Source organism: Fringilla coelebs, assembly GCF_963513975.1.
Source record: "Fringilla coelebs genome assembly, chromosome: 5".
Lineage (NCBI taxonomy): Eukaryota > Metazoa > Chordata > Aves > Passeriformes > Fringillidae > Fringilla > Fringilla coelebs.
This window is the reverse complement of record NC_140033.1, coordinates 30816719-30832007: the sequence shown is the minus strand read 5'-3', so window position 1 is coordinate 30832007 and position 15289 is coordinate 30816719. Positions and strand designations below refer to the sequence as shown.

General features: G+C 41.1%; 1 protein-coding gene across 1 annotated transcript; it reads right to left on the bottom strand.

The window, feature by feature from the left end:
• Positions 1-7715: 7715 nt before the first annotated feature.
• Positions 7716-15289, bottom strand: ATP23 (ATP23 metallopeptidase and ATP synthase assembly factor homolog). Its single transcript, XM_084206090.1, has 6 exons — positions 15060-15289; positions 13761-13806; positions 13572-13653; positions 13154-13291; positions 10726-10809; positions 7716-9803 (listed from the first exon to the last, which is right to left on the bottom strand). The coding sequence occupies exons 1-6, from the start codon at positions 15241-15243 to the stop codon at positions 9600-9602; spliced, it is 738 nt and encodes a 245-aa protein (XP_084062216.1). The 5' UTR covers positions 15244-15289; the 3' UTR covers positions 7716-9599.

Here is a 15289-nt window from a genome sequence, read left to right as displayed (position 1 = left end):
CAACAAATGGTAAGTCTGTAAAAATGACAGGATTAAATGTAAGTAAGTTCTTAAGTGCTTTACTGATTAGAACTTCCAGAGCTGCGTAAAAGAGTCTGTGTCCCTGAGAGTCTGACATTCACTTCTTGAAAGTAGGATTCCTGAAGAAGAGAAATAGAGGCAGTGAAAAGGTTTGGGTTGTTTCACTGGCACAGTTTACAAGGCCAGAAATAAGTAATTTAGTCCCTTCTCTCACCCATTCCTTTGAGTTTTCTTTATAAGGCTAAAGCTGAAGGGTCCTATTAAAAAAAAAACAAACCAAACCAACAAAACCCCACAAAACAAACAGCCCCCACACAAACAAGCAAAACCAAAACAGAACAGACAAACAAAGAAAAACAGCCCCACAACATATCAGAAGAAATTTAGACAAAACCTAGATCTCTAAAAGACTTCTACACAGCTATTAGCATAACTATAGATGCTGGTTTCCACAGACATCTCCAGTGTTGCAACAAAGATTGCACGAGAGGCAGGTTTACTCTAAGCACCGCTTTAAGAATTTCTCAGGTGGAAGTAAATATGCCTAAAGATGGATAGCAGCCACAGCCACTGCTGCTGAAAGGAATGCTGAAGGAGTGGACAGCAGTTTGATGAGACCCTCAGGAGATAAGGAGCGTGTCCAAGAGTCTTGAAGAAGCAAGAAAGAGCGTCATCACAGGAAAGGGTGATTTTGAATAGGAAAATCTAATATCCTAGTGTTTTCCTAAAGTTCATCCACAGGTTCTTCAGTCACCCACCCTCAGACAACATGGGATCATCTACTCTCAGACACCCAGCCTCTGGGACCAGATCTGTTGCCTTTAATGTCAGCATTTGGATTGGAGTTAGATTGCTTACATTAACCAAGTCATGGATGGTGACAGTTGTGTGTCTCAAAAAATGTCTACAAAGGCCAATATGCCAAAACAAAAAGTGACTAACCTAATACTAATACTTCCTAAACATGATAATTTCTAAGATGAAATCTAAAAGAAATGTTAAAGAAAGTGTTCAAATTTACTTTGCCTCCCTCCATGTTAAGACTGAAGCACTGCACATACAGCAGATACCTTACTTCATGGTGATACATGCAGTGTAGAAGTTACATGCTCAGTCTTCACTGAATGGGGTTATCAGATTTCTAGAAAATATCTTCAGAAAAGTGCATTTTCTATGAGATAGGCATTTGAAAAGGCCTGTGAACAGTAAGATTTCTAAAAGCCTAACTGCCCCAACGACTCAGCTATCCAAGGTTCATTGACTGAACTCAGGAAGGCTTCCTGAGCCCATGTGTCTGAAACACAGAGCATCTCTGTTTCTGAGCAGAAATCTTAAAGGGTTGAAATCTAGATTTGTCACCTCTTGGGGAATATTATGTCAGAGTATGGGTATTGTAAAGAGAAGGAAGGGGACACCCTTGGTATCTTTTCTTTGCATGAAGTAAGTAGAAATATGCAGGAAACAGAAAGAGTTGACATAATATCCTGTCCACTTCAGTTAGTGGCTGGCAGAAAAATTCACTGTACTGGAGGAATACAAAGAGCAGAAAAGGATTGGTATATTAAAGTTGTCCTTTTAAGTCTGCTTTTACTCAGCAGTCAGAAAATACATCAAGATGGAAATATGCACCTGTGACCTTCTTTTCTTGTATTCCCAGTCCTACAGGTAATTAGTCTCCTACTCCTCATACCAGAAGGTCTAAGGCAGAAGGCGTGAAACCTGAGGGTAATATATATTCTGTGATACCAAGGAATGCTCCAGTTCCCATGAATGAATATTCAGCCCTGACAGAAATTCAATTCAGTATCAGCATGAGGCCTGACAGGTAATCCCTATCCCCTGCCATGGTTCCTATGGTAAAGAAACATATTCCCCAATGGTTTCCCAAGCGCATTCCAGTAAAGTGTCAAATCAAGAGACTAACATGTGGTGAGACACCAGCTGGCACCAACAACAGTTTGGCATGGATGCAGGAAGTGTGAGGGCAGCTGAGGAGAAGAGGAGGACAGCAGCAGGAGCTGGGGCACAGGAGGAGTGGGGGAGACAGTCAAGATGCCTACAGGTATCCAGGTTTATTCATGGGCATACGACCAGAGGTGAGAAGGAAGCTCTGTAAAACAGGACCTGGGGAAGGAGATTCAACTACTCACTCACAGTCTGATCCTGGGGACTGCCTGGGAACTCCCAGCTGGCTCCCACCAGACCAGATTAAAGCTACCAGAGTAAAATCCAGTGCTGTGGCATTAGGAAGTAGAAATTAAAAGAGGATGCTTGGAAGAAATACCCCTTGTTCTCACACATGTAACAGCAGATTCATTCCCCAGATAAATCTTCATTTATCCTCTCCCTTGTGTATGTTGGAGATGCACAGTGGGCCAAAGAGGAGGTAACTAGTAATGAAAGGAAAATAAGAAAGGCCATCCTTCACTTACACATGCAAAGTGTGGAGGTGCATCCCCCTATCTCCAGGCCTCAATATGTTCTGAGAAATGCTTGCCAAGCCTCAGCCCTGACCAACAGCACCTGGGCCGGGCAACTGTCGAGCTTATCAGAAATACCATCTGCTCCCAGGAACTTGTGCTTCCTAATGAGCTCCTCCCCTCATTTTTGAACAACCTTGGAAGCTTTTTTTGCCTGAATAACAACTCAAGTGGAACAATATTTTTGTTGTCATACTTTCTAAGTTTCCAATCTAAGGGCGGCCAAGATGGAACATTGCTATGACTGAAGCAGACTGTCTTGTGGCCTGATACACAGTGCTTTAAAATGAGACCCTTTGAGCTGCCCAGTCACAGCAGCGTGTGACCAGCAGCCTCCCTCTGAGCAGAGCACCTCTCAGAGCCAGCAAACTCTCAGGTTTGCTGTACTCCAAGGATTGCCAAATGACAACAGATCTGACATCCCCACTCCCCGAGGCTCAACCCTTCACCCACTGACTGGAGGCATCTGAAAAGACATCTGAAGCCAGTATTCCACTACCTTCAAGGGTAATTTCTCATAGTTACCTTGTACAGACTCTTTATGTCTGTGTGCATGCTAGCATGCATATCAAATGTGGGAGAAATGCCTTTCTCCTTGATTCTTAAGTACTTTAGATTCGTAAGGAAGTTAGACCAGTAAGTAAATTAATGTTGTGATATAGTAAATCCTATATGAATTCTTTGCCAAATTGTTTAAATTATGAAGTAAATTAGGTGAAATGTTGTTAAGTTTAAGTACTATCAAATTTAAATGCTTTTAAATGCTATTGGGCCCTTAGGCTTTGGATTGATTGGCTCTGGATTTTTTTTGTTGCTTTTCCTCAGTGTGCCTTAACCATCTAGTAAGTAGTAGATTAAACCTTGCCAACGAATTTTGTCATGCTGCCACTTTTATATTAAACCTGTTCTTACTGATGCCTTTGCTGGCAATTCTTTAATCAATCTTTAAACACTCTTTCATGATACAGATGCACAGGAAGAATTTGAGTAGGAAAGAGGAACAGGTGTAATGCATTCATGGAGAAGTAATTCCCTCAAACAAGGAGAAAACAGCAGAACAAAAAATGGAGTTGAAAGAAAATCATTCAACTGTGAAACATTCTGGGAATGGGAAAGGTGCCCCTAAGGGCTTCACTTTGCACTTGGAAGGAGTGAGGGGAATTGACCAAAGTGCCTGGATACCGGAGGAATCCTGTTGGCCCTGCAGCCAGCCTGCTGCCCAGCTGCTACACAGCCTGCCTTGCTCACAGCTGCTTCCCCAGCGGATCTCTGGGAGTGGAGAACACGGGTGTAAAACCAGCAAGCACTTCAGAACTTTTTGCTTTGAATGGGGGCTCAATCCAAGATGTCTCTTCATTATTGGTTCCTTACCCAGCAGCACAGAGTGCTTTGTGTGTGCCCTTCTTCTCCTTTTCCCTACTTTCATCATGTTCTCCTTTTTCCTCCTTTCATCTTTTTCTTGAGAAAAGTGAAAGTAATGGTTTAATTCTCTCCTAAGTTCTGAATTATTTTCTCATGATCCATTAAAGTGCTACAAGGACAACAACAATACCAAAAAAAACCCTCAAAAAATAAACCAAAAAAACCACAAAAACCAGAATCAAACAACAAAAAACCCTACCCAAACCAACCAACCAACCAAACAAAAACAAAAAAGTAAATCTTTGTTTTCTAGTTTTCTTTTTAATCAGGTATACAGGCAGGCTAAAGGATGAATATTTATTAGGTAATTTGGGTGGATTTCCATAGGATAATAACCCCTTGGTGCTGAATTCTTCAAATCTAGCAAGCAATAAGACTCTTGGACCATGCCCTGAGAATTTCTGAATTTTTCTGCATTTCAGAGTTGGATTTTTCTGTTTACTGATGATTTTTATTGTTTTCACTTATAATTGCTACAGTCTCCAGAACAGTTTTAAAAAAGTACAATCAATATATGAAGGCTCCTGTGGTAACTGACATAGATCCATGCAAGTGAGAGCTAGGTGCTACAAACTTTAAAAGAATTCTTCCAAGCAGCTATTGAGTGATATATGTCACAGTTAGCACTTCCTCTCTAGCAGAAATAAAATAACTGGAGGCTCTTTATTAAACTACTCTGCTGTGTAAAATTATGTATCTTTACTATTTGGACAATGATGCTCGCTTCTTTTAGTCAAAACTTAAAAATCTTTCCAATTTAAGAGAAAAAATTATAATATTCTGAAAATTCAGGCATGAGAAATAAGGAATGAAGCTGATGTAATTTCATAATTGTGATTACCAATGATGGGTCCTTACAGCTTAACATTTTGGTCTGCCACACGCGTCCCAGCATTTATCTAAGTGTCCTTGTGAACACAATCACACTCCAAAACAGCACAGATGGCAAAAGTATTTCCATACATGTTTTGAAGTGTTCTTCTAAAGGAAGCAAATATTCTTCAGAAACAGGAAAAAAAAAAAGGAATTGAAATATGGTTTAATTTTTAACCTCTTTTAATATTAAAGTTATGCAAGATTGATTAAAACAAAAATTTTAACCAAGAGTGAACTGCTCACTGAAGAACAGCTGTGTGTAGTCCGCAGATGATTTTCCACAGCAGCATGCTGTTCCACAGTCCTTCAGCTCCCTCTGCTGCTTATTCGATTCACAAATTTTTCATATTTGCATGGCGTTTTTACTCGGTTTTTGTTTCAATGAGGAAAAAGGATGCAGGTTAAAATTGTACCTGAAGCAATGAAATGATTGCACAAATTGATAAACAGTGTGTGCAAAGTTCCATGTAATTATTGTCCTTCCTTTTCTCAGGGAATGAGGAGAAGCCCATTAGACTGTCCTGATTGCTTTCTGGTGACTTGCTGGGCAGATATTCTGCCATTATAATTTGACTTGGTATAACTGAAAAGCATCCCTTGCTTAAACTGACCTTTTCTGGATATGCAATTTTATTACATAGAATCAAAGAATCGTTAGGGTTAGAAAGATCATTGAGTCTGACTGTTAACGTAACAATGCCAAGTCCACCACTAAACAAGTCTTCTAAATACTTTCAGGGATGGTGACTCAACCATTGCCCTGGACAGCCTGTTCCAATGTTTGACAACCATTTCCATGAAGAAGTGTCTCCTAATATCCAATCCCAACCTCCTTGAGGTTGTTTCCTCTTGTCCTGTCACTTGTTTGGGAAAAGAGACCAAGCCCCACCTGGCTACAACCTGATTTCAGGAAGTTACAAAGAGAGATAAAGTTTTCCCCAGGCCCCCTTTTCTTCATGATAAAGATCCCAAATTTCTTCAACTGCTATTTATATCACTTGTGCTCTAGATGCTTCATCAGCCCTATTTCCCTTTTCTGACCATGCTCCAGCACTTGAAGTGAGGGGCTCAAAACTGAGCACAGGATTCACCAGTGCTGAGTATAACGGGATGATCATTGCCCAGGGCCTGCTGGCCTCACTATTTCTGATACATGCTAGGATGCCATTGACCTTCTTGGCCACCCGGGCACACACTGGCTCATCTTCAGACAAATGTCAACCAACAGCCCCAGGCTCACTTTTCCAGACACTCTCCCCCAGCCTGTAGTGCTGCACAGGGTTGTTGTGACCCACAAGCAGGACCTGGCTCTTCACCTTGATGAACCTCATACCATTGATCTCGACACATCAATCCAGCCTGACCAGATTCATCTGCAGAGCCTTCTGACCCCCCAGTAAATCAACACTGCTGGCCAGCTTGGTGTCATCTGCAAACCTGCTGAAGGTGCACTTGATTCCCTGATCCAGATCATCAAAAAAGATATTACACAGGACTGGCCCCAATACTGAACCTTGGGGAACATCAGGAATGACCCACAGCCAACTGGGTGTAGCACCATTCACACAAGTCTCTGGGTCTAGCCACGCAGCCAGTTTTTAACTCACTGAACAGTGCACCTATCCAAGCCAAGAGCAGCCAATTTCTCCAGGAGAATATTGTGAGACAGTGTCAAAGGCTTTACCAAAGACCAGATAGACTGCATCCACTAGGTCACCTTGTCACAGAAGGAGTCAGGTTGGTCCAGAAGGACCTGCCTTTCATAAACCATGCTGGCTGGGCCTGACCCCTGGTTGTCCTTTATGTGCCACGTTATGGCACTCAAGATGATCTGCTCCATGACCTTCCCCACCCCAAAGGCAAGGCCAACAGGCATCTATCTCCCTGGATCCTTTCAACCCCACTTGTAACTGGACATCACATTTGCTAACCTCCAGTCAACTGTGGCCTTCCCATTAGGCCATGACTGCTGATAAATAATGGAAGATAGTTCACTGAGCACTTCTGCCTGCTCCCTCAGTATCCATGATTGGATTCCAACCAGTCTCAGGAACTTGCAGCTGTCTAAGTGGTGTAGCAGATCACTGACTGTTTCCCCTTGGATTCATTCTGCTCCCTGCCTGTCTCCCAGGCTGGGTTCTCAGAGAACAACTGGTCTAACTACTAAAGACTGAGGCAAAAAAGGCATTAAGTACCTCAGCATTTTCCTCATTGTTACTGTTTCCCTCCCATCCAATAAAGCATCAAGAATCTCCTTAGCCCTCCTTTTGTCACAAAGGTATTGATTGAAACACTTTTACTGGCTATTTTACGCAATAGCCAGATTAAGTTCTAGCTGGGCTTTGGCCCTTCTAATTTGCTCACTGCAAAACCTCATGATATCCTTGTAGTCCTCCTGAGAGGCCTGGCCCTTCTTCCTTCCAATTCTTCTGTTTTCCCCGAGTTCCAGCCAAAGCTCTCTGTTTAGTCAGTCTGGCCTGCTCCAGCCCCTTGACAATTTCCTTCTTGAAGAATGTCCAGCCTTCATGGACTCCTTTGCCCTCCAGGACTGCCTCCCAAGGTACACTGCCAACCAAGCTGCTAAACAGGATGAAGTCTGCCCTCTGGAAGTCCAAAGCAGTTCTGCTGAGTCCCTTCTTTACTTCTCAAAGAATTGCAGAAAATCAAACATTTTGTGATTACAGTGCCCAACATGGTCTCCCAACTGTTTCACAGTGCTATACTATGAAACATACTACATGTTAAGATACACTGTGAAACATAATATATGTTAAGAATTGTATCTTTCTATAGCTCAATGTCCTCTTTATTAGCAATATTTCCTGTATGTCTGGAATACTTTCTTTCTAAGATTTTCATAATGTTCACCTATCAAAAATGTTAAAGGAAAAAGCAGCTTGTGTACTTGCATTTTCTAGTTTTTATTGCTCTATTTTTCATTTCTAAGTAGACTTCATAAAGCTTATCCCAGATAGAAGACAAATGTATATATTCAGACTATGTATTGATCAAAATACAATATAAATGCAAACACACACATTCATTAAAGCAGAACTTTGGTTAATAAGGTATAATGCAGGGAAGGCATTATCTGCCAGAATATATGTCAGAACTATAAAAAACCCAGCATCATACATCATACTGACTAAAACAGTGACTTGAAGAACAGTAAAGGTTAAGGGAGTATTAACACATACTATTATGCTGATTTCAAGGCATCTCTGATCCTCAAAGGATTTTGGAAACTGCAGGTCTACAGAGACTACATGGATAATGGGAAGCCTAGAATTCAATGTGTAATTTTCTCCATAGGTACCTAGGCTATTATACCCATTTTTTTTCTATTCAAATATTCAACCATGAGATTATGTCAGTAACTGATGAATTACCCCAGAAAAATAATATTATGAAATCTCCATTTGAAATTCTGTAAAACTACTGAAAGCACAGCTTTGAAGAATCTTAGTCAAGACCTAACTTCCCCCAGTACAACAGGGATAACTTTTTGAGGGATCTACATCAATGCTTAGCCCAGAAGCAATGGTTCCTGTAGGTATGAATTATGCTACACCCACATAGTCAAACACAAACAGAACTCAGGCAATTCAGGCTTGATCAGTTCTCTCAGGCACTTGGCGTGTGTTCTGCTTTGTCCTTTGTGAGGACTGTGCTTAGGTTTTAATCTTCTCTAAGTGATGCTGCTGATCAGGAAAAGGCAACACACTGTTGCCATCTTCAGGCACCTTGTTCCTGAGTGACACCTTAGAAGCAGGACCAGTGGGCTGGAGACCTATCACATGACTGAATACCTCCCAGGAGAAAACTACAGAATGATGGTCAGATCCAAAACGTTGTAGGCATGTGAAATAAATAGGTGGATAGCAGGAGCCAAAGTCTACAGTCAAATAAGCGCCCTGTCAAAGGCAGCCAAATTCTGGAAGTACTTGGGATTACCTCCCCATTTCAGCTGCAGCATGTCAAGGCTCTTGAAATTGGTGCATGTGCTGAGATTTCTGTTCCTGAGCAGTTCAGTGCCTCACTGCAGCTCAAGTCTCACCAGAGTCTGCTGCCTCACTACAGTCAAATTACGTATTGCTCAAAAAAGCTTCATACATTGACAGTCTTGCTGTCACAAAACATTTCAGAACACAGAACAGGAGAAGGTAACACTGATCATCATACCTCGTCCTCCAATACCAAACACAGTGAGGACATGAGCAGCATGTTCAGGGCATAAGGGACTCAAAAGTCACAAAAGCTTTCCCACCACTGGAAATGATAACCACCCAAGAATTTCAGGAGGTGCTCAAAAGCAAATGTGGCAGTTACTAAATTTTGGGTTTAGCCATAGTTATTAAATCTACAGCATAGAGCTGTAGTCAGGTGCCCATCTTTTAAAATAAAGTGATGAAGATTATCAAGTTCATTACTGCATATCGAAGACAGGGAAAATGTAAAGATTTTATGGAAAGATTTATTCAGTGACAACAAAATTTTCAGAAATCAATCTCAGTCAGTCAGAAAGAAAAAATTAAAAGCACATTGAATTGTATTTGACGAGTCATTTGGCATACTAAATTATCTTTCTGGAATAACAGGTGAGCAAGCACCATTTTTAGTCTTGTTCATTTACCCTATTTACTTCCACAGAAGTTGGCTCACGAAAAATGTCTAAAAAATTAATTGATACATTTGATAGATTTGCCCTTTCCGCAAGCACTGTGGGCATAGACTATAACTCCAGATGTTACTGAACAATCAGGCATTCATGTAATTTCTCAAGTGGCTTTTTCCCCCCACTTACAAATTAGCAGTATAGCGATCTCTGTTCTGAAAGTCTCTGTAAGCACGTTTTGCATCTGCCTTGCTGTGTGGGATTCTTCCAAAAGGTTCCAGATCATTGAAGCAGGCATCAAAAACTTCATCCACAGCTTTTTCTGCTGTTTCTTTGCTAACTTTTCTAACAGCCAGAATGGAACGAATTGCTCTGTCTCGTACACAAGTCTAAAGTGAAAAAAAAAACTGTCATTATTAAGAGTAATTTTTTCCAGATTTTGTCCTATTATATAGGTAACAATTTTGTATGAAAGAAGAGTCAAACAGTGCCTGTAGTAAGCATTAAAGTACATTTTAATGTACATAGTTCCATCCTCTGCAAACTATGTGCTTACGTTTTCCATAAACCATTCAATAATTAAAAGACATTGCTTAGAACAGGAATTAAAATACAATTTGGCATTTTTTTGTAGGTATTAAGTGTTTGTAAAACTTGACCTGAACACAAAAAAAAAAGTCAGAAAGAAACAGACACAAATACCAGTTAGGTTCTTTACAAACTGGCATGCTGTAAAACAATGGAATTACTTCTCTACTGGCCTTCATTTTGATACTTCTCTTCATGGCAACTTTTTCTTACAGTTTGTTTGCCAAAAGACCAAAAAATATGTAAACATCATCTACAAGCTAACTGCCATTCTAAAATGAGCAGCTACTTGGGTTTCAATCTGTAGACTTCATTCACAAAAATAATTCCTACAAGACTTAATACACATGATTATATAGAAATCTTCTCATTTTGCTTCCTTCTGTTTTCAGTAACTTTTTTTAAGAGTGTCGACCACTTAAAATGGATAAGTTATTTCCACTACATTTCCTGCAAACCCTGCTTTTTGTTTGGTTTTACTAGCCATCCATTGTCAATGGTAATGCTTTAAAACATGACTAAATGTTTAGGGATTTCACTCCAAAAAAAAATAACAAGGTGGGAAAAAAACCTAACATCGATCATTAAGGGTTAGTTAAGAGGAAACAGCAACTCCATGGTATCTATTTCTTTTTCTAAAGTTTTCAGCTATGAAAGCCCAGAAGGCTAAGACCAAGTAGGTAACATAACAAATTATTAGATTTTAACAGCCACAGTTTATACCTGATGGTGCCCTTTCAATCCAAATTTAAACCTGGCTATTTCATTCATCAAAGTACAGTCTCCACTGAGATTAGCAGCTCGAATCTATTGAGAAAAATACAAAATCACAAGATCAGAGAAACACATGAAAATAAAAATCAAAGAAATTGTAACAAAAATTTTTCTTCAGTATATTTCTGGTGACTGTTAGTAGGGGATATTCCCGAGGACACTTTAACTTCTTAAGCACCTGTTACTACCATACCCTTTACGTCCACCTCAGCTTCAATGAACTACAACATTTAGGTTTCTCCAGGAACTACCTCTCACACATCCCTAAAATTTAAATAAATGAGCAGTAGAGATTATATGTATGTATATAGATGAACTGCTAGAAGAACAAGGAAAGTAATATTGTCCTCAATCTATATCAGAACCTGTTAGAGCAGTCAGGGAGAAAAGCAGATACCTTTCAAAGACTACAGATGCAATACTAGAAGAGCAGTAACTCATCTGTTTTGCAAAAAGCTATATTTAAATGAGCATGTATGCTTTAGTTAGACTGTCTTGTCCTGTACACTAGAATTTCTTTTGTCTCCTAAATATTTTACACCCTACACAGTCTGTTAGGAAATGTAAATAAATCCTGATTTCCTATAATTAAGTACCAGAGTAAAAATAAATGCATGGAAAAAAATGAAAAAGTAAGAATTAAAAAAGCCGTCAACAAAAAAAAGTAAATACCATAAAATTAAGTAATCAAAAGACCTGAAGTGAACAAATAATCCCAGCAAGAGCAAGAATATGCATAACACAATCTTGAATAATTAGTATATGACAGTTAATAAAGTATATATATATATATATATATGAGTATATCATACATATATGACAAAATAAAGTATATTACAGTTAATAATTATAAATTATTGCATTGAGTTTACAGGGCAAAATGTTGGCAGTGAGGGGCCTCTCAGGGTGGCTTCTGTGAGACTGGAGAAGTGGCTGAGCCTATGTCAGACAGAGACTTTTAACTGGTTTTAAAACAAACCCACCATTACTGGTGCTGGTTGTATCTTTGTGATGATGCATTCAAGAAAGGATTAAAAAATCTACAGGGCAGCTGTGAAACAGAGGAGTGATGAAGATGCGAGGGAAACAGCCCCACAGTCACTGAGGAAGGACGGGGAGGAGGTGCTGCAGGCATCAGAGAAGACCATGGAGACAGAGGTTGTCTCCCTGCAGTCTGTAAAGGAACACAGTAGAGCAGATATCCACACTGCAGTCCAAGGAAGACGTCATGACACAAGAGACAAACATGCCCTGAAAAAAGCAGCAGCCCATAGAGAGCCCATGCAGGAATACATTTTGTGTCAGGTACTGTGGGCCTTGGGGGACCAATGCTGGGGCAGTCCATCCGTAAAACTGTAGGCTGTGGAAAGAACTCAAATTGGAGCAGGACTTGAAGAAAAGCAGCCCAAGAGAAAGACTCATGTTGAAGCAACTTATGAAGGACTGTATTTCGCAGGAAGGGCCTCAAGTGGACTAGGGAAAGACTGCAAGGATGAAGGAACAGCAGAGACAAAGTGTTATGAACTGACCACAGCTCACATTCCCTGGCTACCTGTGCCACTTGGCAGGGAAGGAGACAGAGCGAAGCTGAGCCTGGGATAAACTTTTCTGTGACAAAAAGATATGGATTACATTGGAAATCAAATAAAAGCATGCAGATTCATACACACAACACCTGTGTCACATACACAAGAGGAATCCCTCCCAGCCTGTGCTCCATTTAATTTCACCTCCTAAAGTGTCAAGTATTAAGGCCTTTAATACTCAAACGTCCTCTGAAACCACAGAATCATGGAATGGTTTGGGTTATAAGGGGCCTTAAAGATCAACAAGTTCTTATCTCCCTGCCATGGGCAGGGACACCTTCCACTAGACCAGGTTGCTCAGAACTTCATCCAAAGGTGACGGATTTATAACTACAGTGTACTAGCAGCAATACCACAATTACTCAAAAAATGAATGTTACAGGAAATGACAAGTCTGTTGCTAATCAAAAAAACCTAAACAAAACCAAGGTTACTGTGATAACCACCCACCCAACATACCATGACTTGCATGGAATAAAAAGAATTCTATAAACAATTGATTAATGTGCAAATGTGTTTTCACTTCTAACAACTCTCTTATTTGTCAATAACCACTTCTTACACTCACAGTGATCACATTCTACCTAGTATGACATTAACTTACTAGTATTTGTGAAAACTAAGTATTTCTTTTCTGAACAGAACTATTTATGTTGACCTGACAGAAATGACAAAATGTATTAACAGGATTAAAACAAGTTAATTGTGTGTAACAGACCATATAACACAAAGTAACCCTAATAATCAGCAAAAATTAATACAATTACAACATTAGAAATATTTTAACTTACCTCTGAACATGCTAAGTGTTTAACGTTTTTAAACCAGTCAACATGTGCACGGCAGTGATCAAATGCATGAATCAATTCATGTGTGACCACCCGGTTCATATGGGATTGTTGGCGAATGTTGTTCTGACACAGAACAATCTGCAGAAGAAGAGATACAGGTAGTCTTTTCACTAAGTATCAACACTTCCCTTACTTCTCAGAGACACCACTGACAGCATTTAGGGTCTTTGGATTGGTGCTTTTCAACATTACCAGCCTTATCATACTGAGGTGTACTAGTTCCAATGCCATGGAACATCTTTCATTTATCTTGTTTGCATTATTAACTCAGGTATCAGTATTGGTAGATTTAATCCTAGCAACAAAACACTAAAAAAAAACTGCAGTCATTTGAAAGGGTACTATGTCCAGCACCTACCTGAGATGTGGCAGCATCAAAACCTCCACTAACACAGCCATCACAGTTTTCACAAGAAAAGTGCCGGTCATTGAAGACAGTGCTGAAAGGCCCAAACAAACAAAGTCACAAAAAAGAATTTTAAAAACTTCAGTCACTACTTATCACAGTGACATTACTACACAGAACAAGACAAATAAGATTACATACCAACCAGATTGCTTCAGAGCCTCAAGGAGTAGTCGAGCATGTGGATCTAGAAAAACATTGCTGCAATCAATTTCTCTAGACAAAAGTTTTGAAAATCATCTATAAACAAAATATAAAGACAGTCAAGGAAAAAAATCAAATAAGAAAAGCTCTATACATGCAAATTTATATTTTGTAGCATTTAATCCTATTCCAATGCAACTGGTATCTGTCACAAATCAGACTATGTGATATAGAATCATAGAACAGTTTGAGTTGGAAGGGAGCTTAGAGATAAACTAGTCCCAATCCCCCTGCCTTGGGCAAGAACACGTTCCATTCAACCAGGCTCCTCAGAGCCCCATCTAACTGAGCCTTGGATCACACCCAGATGGTGCAACCACAGCTTCTCTGGGCAACTGTCCCAGTGCCTCACCACCCTCACAGTAAAAAAATTTCTTCTGTATATCCAGCCTAAATTTGCCCTGCTGCAGTTTGAACTCATTATTTCTTTTCCTATCACTGCAATTCTGGATAAGGAGTCTCTGTCTGGTTTCCACGTACGCTCCTTTAGACACTGGAAGGTTGCTCTGAGGTCTCCATGCAGCCTTCTCTTCTGCAGGCTGAACAGCCCCAACTTTCTCAGCCTGTCTTTGTGGGGGAGGTGCTCCAGCCCCTTTACCAACTTCACAGCCCTGTTCTAGACTCACTCCAACAACTCCATCTTCTTCTTCTGTTGGGAGCACTAGACCTGGCTGCAGTACTACAGGCAGGGTCCCAGGAGAGCAGAACAGAGGGGGAGAATGACCTCTCTTGACCCATTTGCCACGGTCTTTTTGACGTAGCCCAGAAGACAGAGTAAAAGCTGTTCAGGAATCAAGTCATTCTTGACATTATTCTATTACCAATAAGCATAAATAGAGCGGCCTATAGTGACCATCGTTTGCTGTCAGCACTCCAGTCCACATCAAACAGGGCAAGGGCCACGAACGCACAGACATTGACAAATCATCTTAATTTCTCAGGAAAAAAAAATAGTACAGGAGAACCTTTTTTATAAGAAAAAAGCCTCTCTCAGCAACTTTCGAAATTGTGTTTTGTCTTAACCAAAACCAGCGTGTTCCTAAATCAGCAGCCCCACCCGGCCCCCGGCTCGGGCCCAGTCCGGCCGCCGCGGGGGTGCTGCGGCAGGAGGGCAGGGCCCTCCCCGGGCCCCGCGGCACAAGGTCACCGCCGCAAGCGGCCGCGGACGGCCCGGGGTCCGCCTGGCACCTCTCCTGCGGCGCGGCCGGGCCCGCGAGAGGGCGGCGGAGCGCTTACTCGTTTCCAGGGTCAGCCTCAGCATCAGCTGGCACTTATTGTGGAAAGTGAAGAGGCTGCGGACCAGGAAGCTCTGCGGTTTCTTATTGCGGTCCGGGAAGAGCCGGTAGCCGAAATCATCCTCCTCCTCCTCCGTCCCTTTCTTCTCTGCCGCCGGCGGCGAATCCGCCTCCCCTTGCCCCATGTCCGGCCGTGCCGTCCCGCGCCTGCCGGGGCCGCGGGGCCCGGGC